We start from the raw sequence: 13,504 nt of genomic DNA, 5'->3' as shown, positions 1-13,504 counted from the left end.
TCAATGGACTTGATTTCTTCCAACATGGCTGCTCTCCAAGTGCTACTGGATGCTGCTTCTTCAAAACTTATTGATTCTGCATCAGCAAATAATGCCATGTGTTGTACTATGTCACCCTCTTGGTTCACATCATCATCAGGGTTCATTACATAGTCTGATAGCCAGGGTGGTGGATTTCTTGTCCTTGTTGATCTGTTTCTTTCTTGCTGAGGTGATGTAGTTGAGTCTGCTCTGCCCTCATGCACCATTGATTCATCAGTTTCCCAATCTATTTGTATTTTAGCCAGAGGTGTGTGATTCTCCTGCATACTTCTCCAAGAGTTTAGCTCATCAAAGAAAACATCCCTGCTGAATGTTATCTGTTTTGTGTCAGGGTTATATAGTTTGTATGACCCTGTTGAGTTGTAGCCCAATAAGATCATAGCCTCAGCCTTGTTGTCAAGCTTTCTTCTCCTCTGGTCTGGTACATGTCTATAGCACAAGGATCCAAAGATTCTGAGATGTTTCACAGAGGGTTTGATACCTGACCATGCTTCTTCAGGGACTTGGTTATCAAGCTTCTTTGTTGGGCACCTATTCAGTATGTATGCTGCAGTAGCAGCTGCTTCTCCCCAATATTCATGAGAGAGTTCCTTACCTCTTAGCATACTTCTAACCATGTTTAAGATGGTTCTGTTTCTTCTCTCTGCTATACCATTGTGCTGTGGTGTATAAGGAGCAGTCACCTCATGCACAATCCCTTGCTCTTTGCAGAATTCTTCAAACTCTTTTGAAGTGTACTCACCTCCTCCATCAGTTCTTAACACCTTGATGGATTTCTCTGATTGCTTCTCTACTAGAGTCTTGAACTCTTTGAATATTGAGAATGTATCAGTTTGTATGACCCTGTTGAATTGTAGCCCAGTAGGATCATAGCCTCAGCCTTGTTGTCAAGCTTTCTTCTCCTCTGGTCTGGTACATGTCTGTAGCACAAGGATCCAAAGATTCTGAGATGTTTCACAGAGGGTTTGATACCTGACCATGCTTCTTCAGGGACTTGGTTATCAAGCTTCTTTGTTGGGCACCTATTCAGTATGTATGCTGCAGTAGCAGCTGCTTCTCCCCAATATTCATGAGAGAGTTCCTTACCTCTTAGCATACTTCTAACCATGTTTAAGATGGTTCTGTTTCTTCTCTCTGCTATTCCATTGTGTTGTGGTGTATAAGGGGCAGTCACCTCATGCACAATTCCATGTTCTTTGCAGAATTCTTCAAATTCCTTTGAAGTATACTCACCTCCTCCATCAGTCCTCAACACCTTGATGGATTTCTCTGATTGTTTCTCTACTAATGTCTTGAATTCTTTGAATATTGAGAAGGTATCACTCTTGGACTTTATCAAATATAGCCAAAGCTTTCTGCTTAACTCATCAACAAAAGTTACAAAATACCTGCTTCCTCCTAGGGAAGGTGTGTCAAGAGGGCCACACACATCAGAGTATATGACATGTAGGAGGTCATTTGCTCTGGCAGGTGCGTGTGCACTGAATGATGACCTTGATTGTTTGCTTATTTGGCAACTATCTGAAGTTTATATGTCCTAGCCTTAGGTGCCACAACCAAGATTCTTCTGCTAATGATGTTGTTGCTAGGCATTAAGTCTCAATTGTTCTTAGGCTAACCTGGAAGGTTCTGTTCTATGCAAGGGGTACTTTCAATACTCTCTTCCTATCTGCATCAAATATTTCTAGGACATCATGATGCATCTGGACAGAGAATCCTTTTTCTACCAATTGTCCCAAGCTGAGTAGGTTGCTTTTCATGTTTGGTACATATAGCACATCTGATATCATTACATTCTTCCCATCATTTCTGCAGATTAGGACATCACCTGTTCCTTCTGCCTGAATCAATCTGCTATCTGCAAATCTTACATTACTTTTCCTGCTCTCATCAAAGTTCACCAACCAATTTCTGTTTCCAGTCATGTGGTTTGAGCATCCTGAGTCTATGTACCACTTGTCATTGCTTTTTGATTCATCATTGGTGGTCATCATCAGTAATACTGGTTCATTTGGTTCATCATCCAGACTTTCAGTGCTCTCCTTCTTGACCAAATATGCCTCAATGTGATGCCTTCCTCTTCCTTCTCCATGGCTTGAAGTTGTTTGGCATTCACTACTGAAGTGGCCAATTTTGTTACAGTTGAAGCACTTCAACTTCCTCCTATCAACCTTTTTCTTGTTGTTCTGCCATCTCTGATTTTCACCCCTTCTTGTTGCCTGTTCTGCTTGGTCAGCCTCAACCCTTTCTTGATCTGAGGTTTGAGAGAATCTGTGATTGCCTCTTCTTTGTTCTCTACCTCTGCCTCTGCCCCTTTGTCCACCCTTGTTACCATATCCTCCTTTCCTTGAGGTGCATGCTTGTAATGCTTGTTCAGCAGGTTTTTCCAAAGATCTTTCAATAAGTCTTTGTTCATGAGCCTCTAGAGAGCCTTGGAGGTCTACAATTTTCAGTTCCTCTAGGTTCTTGGACTCCTCAATTGCAACAACTATATGGTCAAATCTGGGGCTTAGTGTCCTCAATATCTTCTCCACTATGGCTTGATCTGTCATCTTCTCACCACTGGCTTTCATAGCATTAGTGTGGCTAATGATTCGGTTGAAGAATTGTGCAATTTTCTCACTGGATTCCATTTGCATCAACTCATATTGCCTCCTCATGGTTTGTAATCTTACCTTCTTCAATTGTTCTGCACCTTCATTGCTCTTTTCTAGAATATCCCAAGCTTCTTTTGCTGTTCTTGCCTCAGATATCTTTTCAAAGTCTGCTTCATCAACACACTGATGTAGCAAGAACATGGCCTTGCAATCTTTCTTCTTGCTTTCTTTGTACATATTTCTTTGTGCCACTGTTGATGAATCTGTTATTGTTGGGAAGCCTTCTTCTACAATTTCGTTCACATCTTGAAATCCCATAATTGCTGACATTTGTATTCTCCACCTGTTCCAGTTCTTCCCATCGAGGATTGGCAGGTTTGCAGGGAAGCCAGTTTGTCCCATTTGTGCAATTTGTGCAGCAGAAAAAGAATTAGAGAGGAAAGTAGAAGATGGAAAGTAGAAGAATGAAGAAAGAAGGGGATAGATGATGATCGATTGAAGGTTGTTAGTGAGTGTTGTATGGCTCTTGATACCAGTTTGTTGGATCACACAAGAAGAAAAGAAGAAGATGAATGAAGAAGATGATAAGATGAAGTGATAGAATGAAATTGAGGCACTTTCTATTTCTGGAAAAATCAGTTAGTTAAGTTGGGTATGCACATCTATTTATAGTAAGTTTCCTAACTAACTAAACTACCTCTTTTGAATTACATTCTAACAAATAACAATTCAAATGCAATATAAGGTGTAGTCATAAAAAATGCAATAATTATTTATTAAATTATTACTATAATCAAGAAAGAGCAAATATAGTGTGGAAATGTACATATGATTATCATGAAACTATTTAAGAGGTGAAAAAATGGAGAATGTGACATGTGTGACAAATGATGAGGTAACCATTTAGGAGGGAAAAAATGAAGGAGAATATGACATGTGGCAAATGATAAAGTGGTAGGAGTTTATTTTTATTATATAGGTAATAGATGTGAGACTCTTAACATTGTCATCTCCTTTAAGGGTTGATATCTATAATGATTTCCACTCTATCGACGACATTCACCCGATGGGAACCTTTTCTTTTCTAGTGGCTTCGTTTCGCCTTTTTGTAGAACAACTCTCAATGGAAGCACTAATTATTAAGACTTAAGCACATAAAGATAGTCCAACCCAAAATTTAGCCAATTAGATGGAAAAGTCTCATAAGTATCACATTAAGTTTATTTTAATGCCCAATATGTAGTTTTCATTAACACAGTAATCATTGTGATGATTTAGTTATGCAGGATCGTTGGTGGTCCAAAACATTGCACTTAAGAAAGTCATAAATTGACCTTACATAATAGCTGCCTTTTTTGTTTCAACATCATGGGTTTTGTTAGATACACAAGCCAAACCAAAATAAAATTAAATAATTAACTATATTGACGCACAATATAGTTCACTTATCTTATCCATGAAAAATGAATCACGTAACCATCTTCTTGTCACAAACAATGATCTCAATATTTTACCTTTGTGGAAATCAACAAGATTTATATATTTCCTGAGATTCCCTTCATCAACAGCTTTCCACTTTCAAAGAAGGGGAAAAGAATAATATTTAGCAATTTGTCGGATGATGACTATCAGGTCACATGTTCAAATCCTGTAAATAATAAGATTGTGATGTAAGACTGCATATATATATTTTCTATGTATTCCCCTCCAAAACTCAACTTGCAACTAGACTCTTAGTTATAGCCTTGTGTACTGGGTCCAAAATTTGTGACTAAGACTTACCACCGAAAGACAAATAGGGAAACATGATGGTGAAATGTTAAAGGACAATTCATTGCTAAAGAAAGAAAGATTGTGACTAGGATTTTGAGTTAAAGAAGTATACAAATTTTGTTCTAATAGGAAGATATTTTCTACTCGAACTATGTGGTTACACAGCTTCCTTTCACAAAACTTAATCACTTTCCAGAATGAGTGGTTCAATTCAAGACACAAAAAAGGTTAAGTAAAATGGAAATTTCCTTTAAACTAAAAATTTAAAAGGAAATATTATAATTATAATTATGGCTATAATATTATAGTTTTTAAGAGTCTCAACAATGCCATTACAATTACAATTATGGCTTAGCAATCACATTTTCCTGTAATTTTTCACAATTACAGTAACGTAACAAAACCATACCACAGAAACAATTTTTGGTACACTATATATGCATACAAACAAATAAACTTCCCACTTGAATCATATCTAAAAAAAATGTATAAGTTTTATATATTTTCACTACATCATCTATCATCATTGACTCTTGAAAAGAAGTAATTTAAATGAATAATGAATGATATACTAACTATATATAAATCTCATACTGACATTTTACATTTTTCCTAAAATTGGAACCACCCTTTCAAAACAAAAAAAAAATTAGATAGGTTGATAGATAACCTATTCAAACTTTGTTTGGAACCATAAATTATATAACTGAGATATTAAAATAAATCTATAATAAGGGAATAAATAAGAATTAATCATGTGCTGCAAATCTTGTCCAATATTAACATTTATCATACTCCCATTTTTTATTATCAAACGAATAATTTGTGACAAAAATTTAGTATTTAGGTTGACATAGAGCCACCCACAACTATTAATTTTTCAGTAACAACATTATAATCCAATAAATGACCCAAAAAAACAAATCTCTTTCAATATATAAAAGATCACTAAACTAAATTTTACCTCTACTAATAAAGCATTTTTCATTAACACAATAAGGATCAAACTCCTAACATCATAATTAAAAAATGAACCCTGTATCAACTATTCATAATTTAAAGAATATGGACAAGTTAGTCCCAGAAATAAAGTACATCCATTGAAATAGTTTAGACACTACATTAAAATAGTTCCAGGTTCCAATATCTAGTACAAGTTGCAAAACAGCTTCATTAAAATATTATGATACAGTTCTGTAATTCACATGGTCACTTTAATGAGACACATAACTTAGTGTTTTAATCTTGACCTTTTTATACAAATCTAATGCTCAAACTTCATTTCCTACATAAGATTAGTTTGCTCACTAGAATCATACTTTTAGTGCAAGATAGAGAATGCTCTAATTGCCATCAAGTGCAGCAAGAGACTCCTTAAGGAGTTTTTGTGATTCTCCTCTCCTCCTGAAAACAAATTTGGGTTAGAAAAGATTAATGAAAACAACATGATAGAATTCCTGTTAACAGACAAACATTTTTTTAAGGGAGGGGAAAGAACACACTTCCAAGGGTTTGAACCCGAAACTAAAAATTACTACAATAGCCAAGTATTTATCTCACTAGGTGGAGTCGGCTATATAGGTCGAACGACGTCATAATATTATATGTTCAATGACAAAGCATTGAGCTAAGTCTTTCTTTATCATTTCCCGGCGGCTAAAATAATTAAAGAAATAAATCATGTAATAGAATTATATAAGAGAAGCACTTTTGCTAAGGCAAGATTAGATAAACAAGGGAGAGAAAGGCTGCCAAATCTGCTATCAACTTGTCTCCTAACCCACTAAAATATAAAACCAGAAAAACAACCTTACAAATATTAGGAAATTATGCCTTGACCCTTTTAAGTTTTTGCCTCATTAAACTTTAGTGCACCAACTTCAAAATCTACAATTTAGACTAATCAAGCTTCTAAAGCATTACAATCATGTTTTCAGCTATAGCTGGAACTAAATTGTTCATAATTCCACAGTTTTGTAATCTTCCAAGGGTTCAAGAGGATCTAGGGTAAGTTGCTGAAACTTGAAAGGGATAAAATGTAAGGTTGTAAACTTAGTATAATAAAATTCATTTGGCGTAAACTCTAGAAAGGTATAGAGTGTAAGTCTTATAATTAAAAAAAAACATGATAAGAGGGTTCTGTCACAAATTATGAGCTATTTGCAAGGTATCACATGTTAACAAAGGAAACCAAAATACTTTTCAAAAGGCTGTCTTTCCTTAATTAAAAAATGATGCAGTTAATTCTGAATTTAGAATGGAATGTTATTCTATTTCAGAAACTCTTAAATTAGAATGGAATGTTAATTCTGAATTTAGAATGGAATATTATTCTGAATTTAGAAAAGAAGATTTGGGTGGTTGGTACATCCAGAAGAAAAGAACTACATCTGTGAAAATTACAAGCATTAAATGAAATAAATCAAGGGATCAGAGTTCAGACAATTATATCACCATACACTTCAATGATAGTAAGCATGACAAAATGTGATAGAACAAAAAGGTAATGTAAGTCAGAGACTCTAAGATGATGAAGTGATTCCCTTAGGATTCATATGCAATTCAAAATATATCACGAAAATGTTATATACCTTTTTATATCCTCCACTGCTTCTTTGCGGCGCTGTATCTGAAGCTCCATGATGTGAATTAGTGTTGCCCTCGCCTACACAGTAAATACATAATATGATGAAAATTCCAATAAAGGGGAAAAGGAAAAGCAGCATGTCAGTAAAAGGCAAGCGTACAAACTTATCGTTGTATAGAAGATTTTATACCTGATGAGGACGCAGTGAATTCAAAAGGTGGTGCATGTTTTTGTATACAGTTGAAATTTCCTCAACTCTCCTTGCAAACTGAGATGGTCTCTGAATAAGAATATCAGCCAGCTCCAAAAGATGTAGCAGCAATTCTCCAACCAGGGATCTCAGCTCCTTCTTGTAATCTAAGGAAGAACAGAATCTTTTACTATAAGGTGGAAGATATGGAAAATAAAAGAATCTTGTAATGTTTATGCCATGGCAACTTAAAATGAAAGAGAAATTGTAATATGAACCCTTTGTCCCCTTAAAATCACTCACTTTAGGACATGGGTGTAAGTTGTAAGTATCATTTTTGGAGCAGTGATAATTTATGCAGAAGATTCAATCCACTTAAATCAAAAACAAGACCCTAGGCAATAGCTTAACCGATCATATACCTGCTAGTGTTTTAAATTACAGTTGCGGTCGCGATTGCAGTTATTGTGATTGCGGTCATTACGGCCATTGCGGTGTGAATTATTTTGTGAGTAAAAAAATATTTTTGAAATCGATGCGGTCTGATGCGGCCCAAATGCAGTTCGATCCGGTTGCGTTGTGGCCCGATACGGCCGCATCATTGTGATTCGGTGTCACACTGCAATTACGGTGTGATGCGGTTGTGGTGGTCACCACAACCACAATATTGTGGTTGTATCATGTGATGCGGTCCGCAATTTATATCACTAGTCTGCCTATTAAGTTAGGGGCTCATTGCTTAAGTTCAAAAACTGGTGTGTGCGAAATTGAAATTGAAATTGATACGGTATATGTTCTGTTAGTCAGATGGGTCATCCAAGTACAGGCCCAAAGCCCTACAAGCTACAATTATATTTCCATAGGCAACTAGGCATAAAGCATATAGATGGGAGAGTGCAAATATGAACGGAGGGATAAGTGGTCATTGATAAGAAACTAATTATCAGTTTCATCATAACTGTGAGAGATTTCCCCATTTCCTAATTGGTGGGAAGAAGGTACTTTCTGAGGGAGTCACTTGCCTATTGCAAGGGGGATAAGAAACTCTAGAATTACAATGCCTAGAACATATCAAACCACTTACTTGCCAGACAGGGGTTGAACGGGTGTCTAGAAAAAACCATGGTTCAGATAGGAGCAATGGAGCTCCAGCTACAGGCACGCACAATTTATCCTATCAGGGCTTGTGAATAGGAGGAAAAGGGGTTAATTTCAAGTGTGGGCAGTACCCTGAAAGCATGAGCCTACTGATACGAGAAGGAGAAGAAACTATATCCACTCTTGAATCTCTTTGGCAGTGGAAGAGCATGAAGGAAATGGAGAGCACGAGATGGTTTTCCATGTGATTGCTTTAAAGACTAGACTGTAAGTATACTTGTGTCTTGGAGTTTAGGGGGTATCAACTCGATTTTGGGAGTGAAATGGCAAGAAAGGGATAAGGGCTACCGTGACCCCTCAAAGACTATCAGATCAGTGATAAGGGCCATACAACAGCCAACTTGGCGATTCCTCCTTCCCATGGTAAAATTTCCAAGAAATGATGTCAGTGTGTTTTAATATTTAATAACATAGTGATGTAATATATCTTACCTCTAGCACCATCAAGTTGATAAATAATCTAAAAGTGAGTTATCTACATTACTAAGCAAAAAATCAGTCGGGTAAGGCCCTGCTAGATCCCCATGATGACCAAAAGGTCAAGGATTCGATTCCTGGAAGCGGCACTAGTTAGGAGGGGCAGTCATACACTCCGAAAGAGATTAGTTCATTACCCAAAAAGGTGAGGGGATACCCTTGGTAATACCAAAAGAATCAGCAGAAGCAATCAAAACTTAATGCAGAGTTCATACTGATACTAGCCAGCATGAAGCAATAAATAAGAATCAGATCATTTACTATTTCTTTTCGGAAAGAAAACAATGTAACAGTGTCTGCTTTAGTAATAAGTCAACCATTAATCACATACACCAATCGCTGTCAAAAAATCAGTTTTCAATATATCACTTATGGGATAAATGTAAACATGCCTCCTGAAAAGTGTGGCGAGTGAAGAATAATTAAAAAAGTTTGTTACACAGTTCAATAAGATGAGACTAAGAGTCTGTTTAAGAATTGGTTTTTGGAGGGGAATATAAAGGCTTGGGAGTACCGAAAACCCAATTCGCAAATAGACCCTAAGAGTGCCTAGAAGATCAAACTCATAATTACCAATAGACTATCCAATCGCCTATAGGCTACAATGTTTACAATATCAAGAATCGCTATCAAATGAAATGGTTTCATAACATTATAAAACAGAATATAAACAAATAAAAGAACAGCTTACCAACATTAGGCCCCTTGGGATAGAGTTGGCGCACCCCTTGTTCTTCCAAGCTTGGTAGAACATTATCGGTCTACGCAAAATATAAAGACACATAATATTAAAAAGTGCATAACTGCATATTAAGATGTTATCATGCCAAAGAGATATATTCATAAAATACAAAATATCTATCAGTAAAAACAGAGATACAAATAAGAACTTCTAGGAAAATGCACTCAAAATATTAAGAAAGCCAGTACATATATTCATCTCAAACCTAATTTCAACTTAGGGTTGTCAAACTCGAGATCCTACTTAAGATTTAAAATCTCAAGTAATAATTAATTATAATTCAATTTTCTAAGGTCGAAGGCCTAGCCCTCAAATAAAACAGAAGTAACAACTCAAGTTAGTTACAACTTACATGGATGGACTAGCTTAAGTAGTCAATACCAGAGAATAGAAGTGCTATAGTGGCATAGTGGAGCAGAGGGTAGCCACAACGCAAAATGTAAATGATGGAATAGCAGGCTGTAGCAGGCACGATAGTGACACTGTCGCAAAGAAAAAATTCCTATTTTGCCCTCACTCATAGGTGTGTCCCTCTAAATTATTTTTGGTCATTTTACCCCAACCCGAACCCTGAATCAGAAAGATATCAAGGTGAGAGGCAGTCACACTAATTTCAAAAATCACAACCCCCGCCCATCTTCCTTCCCTGCGATTTTTCCAGCAAGCAACCATGAGTAGAACCTGTGTGCCGATGTATCAGAAGCCAGACCCACGAAGCACCTACATGTCCCCTGCATTATTTTCTATTACACCACAGAGGCTTAAGCCTATTTGAGTTGTATTGGATTTTAATATTTTTTTGGTACATATTGGATTTTAATATTAATGACAATGAATTTTAATTATTAACTATGATTATTTTTTCTTTATTTTTTTTTTATTTTTTAGCATTTATGACTTCAGGATAATCAATTATGTTGTCTCCAAAACACCCCAATAGTGGTCATCTCACTATCCACTATCCCACTATAGCGTTTGTGGGGTCGACCCCTCCGCATTGCTATCCGAGATTGAAATCTACTCCGACTCACGTCATGAGAAAGTGACCCACCATCACTACCAGGACCAGACCCACCTCCACAACAGCACAAATAAAAGCAACCCAGACAAAGCAGAAGCACAAATACACAACAATAATCAGTTGTTCACAGAACAAACCAAGGAGGAGAATGAATCAGATGCATCAAGAAAGAGAGAAATGGCAGAACTGAACACACTCAGCCACTGTCCCAGTTTGCACCCACTCTTGGCTTCAATTGCACCACCCAGCCACTATTGTGGCACCAAGAATTCTCTCGAATGGATACACACAGGTCTCATTCTCACAGGTCATAACAACAAAAATGGCATAGGTCTCACTGTCTCAGGTTAGGGATTTTGGCTACTGGCTAACGGGATGGGGCTGGTTTCTTGGCCTCTAAAACCACTCTAGCAATTGGAAGACGGGAAAATGGCAGGCACGACATGAAGTGCAATATCCAACCGATTCTGCGAACAAGTACAGCTAGACTACCCCGGTTCCACCAAATCGAGTTGATGTTGGAACAGAATCGCCCAGCCACTGGAAGATCATAGAATTGCATGATTCTACAGCAGAAATCATGATCTTTACAACATCGATTCAACCACAGTTACCAGGTTCTCACATTAACTTTTTGTTGCGCATAGCCGCATACCAAATTCTACATTACACTTACTAGGTCGGCCTTAAAGAAAGACTTCCAATAATAGTGTCAAACCGCAGAATACCGCGTTTCTGGTAAGTGGTAAATATGGATTCAGCCACTCACTATTTTCGACTTTAATGATGCCTTTTTAAGGAAAAAACACATTTTACATCCTTAGAAATAATTTTAATTTTTATATATATACAAATATCACAACTCGGCATGGCAACTAATCACAACTTAAAAAAATGAGTTCACAGTCAATAAGTCATATTTCAATGAGCATACCAAAATAGTTTTTTTTTTTGTATAACCAATGGTATCTCCTGACCTTATGGGTAAAGAACTAATCTCTTTTGGGGTGCATGGCTACCCCTCCCAACTAATGATGCTCCTAGTAATCAAACCATTAACTAGTGATTTAAATTGTGAACTACATCACATGATGCGGCTGCAATATTGCGGTTGCGGTGACTGCCACAACCGTATCACACCTAGGGGTGTCAAAACGGGCCGCCCAGCCCGTTTAGCCCGCGCCCGCAAATGCCCGCAATAATTTAAGCGGGCCGGGCATGCCCGCAATTGGTTAACGGACAAAAAGTCATGCCCTGCCCGTTTTAAAACGGGCTAACGGGCGGCCCGCGGGCATTTTCCTGTTTACATTAAAAAATGTTTACATTAAAAAATAACAATGGTGAATGTTAAGTTATCAAGTACATTATGCAGTAAATCAATAGATTTTACATAACCACATTACATAATAATTCAAAGTCTCTATAATAATAATTCAAAACATGTCTCTCTAACCATAGTAGATAATAATTTTCTCTAACAAGTGTGCAATAATAATTATAAAATAACCAAACAATAATAAAGTCTTGGATTAAAATTTTAAAGTGTAGAATGTAATGCCCGCGGGCCGCCCGCGGAGCCCGTTTAAAATGCCCGCTAATAAAGCGGGCAAACGGGCCGGGCAATATGGGCTAACAGGCAAAAATACCATGCCCTGCCCGCATTTTTTTGCGGGCAATGCCCATATTGACACCCCTAATCACACCGCAATTGAGATGTGACACTGAATCAGAATGATGCTATTGCATCGGACCGCAACGCAACTGCATTTGGGTTGCATCAAGGCACATCAGATGCATTAGACTGCATCGAATTCAAAAATATTTTTTTAATCACAAAATAATTCACACCGCAACGGCCCAATACGTATGGCAATGACCACAATCGCGACAGCAATTTAAAACAGTGCCCTTAACCTTTGGCCTAGTATGATCCTGGGATCCAGTGAGGTCTTACACTACTAAACCAACATTTTGTTGGTATACAAAAACAACTTTTGGAACCCATAAAAGCTCTTCAAGAGTTAATTTGAGAGTTGGATTTTGGACGAGAGGAAGGAAAGGCTTGGGAGTCATGTCACAAGTGTATTTGGTGGCTCCCAAACCTTCATTTTCCCTTCCTTCCCCTCCAAAATCCAACTCTCGCAGTAACCCTAACGTTCACTTTCATAATCTAAAAATAAATCCAACCTCATGACTAATTAGAAGCCTTTGCAAAGGCAGAAAAAGTTTATTTTTTTACAATAATTTCCAACAAAAAAATTTAAATTGATAAAATGACACACATTTAAACAGATTCAGGAAATAATAAGAATAATGAAAAAAAAAAGATGATAGAAATGGTTACAGTGTGAGTAGCACCAAAACAAATGTAAGTGCCTTCAATTGGAGGAGGAGGAGAAGGAGCAGAATTAGGATCCTGTGAGTAATTTTTGTAGAGTCTATAAAATGGTGGTGGTGGTGGATATGAAGCACTAGACATAGCAAAATTCTTCTCTATAAAAAACCCTAAAAAACAAAGAACAAAATCATTGTGAATAAACTCAAAATAATAATAGAGAGGGGAAGGAATGAGAAGAATGAAATTGAATAGGAAAAGAAAGGGGAAATCTATATGAGAACATTTACCAGAAAGGAATCAGAATTTTTTGGTAGTGTGAGTGAAAGTGATAACAGACCTATCTTTTTTGGTATTTGTTTTGTTTCACTAACTGGGAAGGAAAATGTAGCTTTTTGAATCATATATTATGATTGAATTGGAAAGTGGTTTTTTTCGTAATATATATATATATAGGATAAGTGTTGCTCTCAACAATGGAATATTTAACTTTAGATTCAATAATATCGTTTTAAAGTATTTATATTCTTAATGACACATCCTCAAACTTGAATCCGAAATTTAAAACCCGAATCTAAACGG

General features: G+C 36.7%; 1 protein-coding gene across 2 annotated transcripts; it reads right to left on the bottom strand.

Annotated features, from left to right (window-relative positions):
• LOC109359077 (mediator of RNA polymerase II transcription subunit 7a-like) lies at positions 5,489-13,327 on the bottom strand. 2 transcript variants are annotated; one of them, XR_002109028.1, is made up of 7 exons: positions 13,213-13,327; positions 12,932-13,092; positions 9,516-9,585; positions 7,190-7,356; positions 7,004-7,077; positions 5,669-5,816; positions 5,489-5,631 (listed from the first exon to the last, which is right to left on the bottom strand). XR_002109028.1 is itself a non-coding variant. In XM_019603596.1 (6 exons), the coding sequence occupies exons 2-6, from the start codon at positions 13,064-13,066 to the stop codon at positions 5,756-5,758; spliced, it is 507 nt and encodes a 168-aa protein (XP_019459141.1). In that variant the 5' UTR covers positions 13,067-13,092; positions 13,213-13,327; the 3' UTR covers positions 5,489-5,755. The 2 variants fall into 2 exon arrangements, 1 of the variants encoding a protein (XP_019459141.1); XM_019603596.1 differs by having other exon boundaries at positions 5,489-5,816.

The sequence above is a fragment of the Lupinus angustifolius genome, chromosome LG11 (assembly GCF_001865875.1).
Source record: "Lupinus angustifolius cultivar Tanjil chromosome LG11, LupAngTanjil_v1.0, whole genome shotgun sequence".
In the NCBI taxonomy this organism is placed as follows: Eukaryota; Viridiplantae; Streptophyta; class Magnoliopsida; order Fabales; family Fabaceae; genus Lupinus; species Lupinus angustifolius.
The sequence above is the reverse complement of the archived record's forward strand: the minus strand, read 5'-3'. Positions and strand labels throughout refer to the sequence as shown.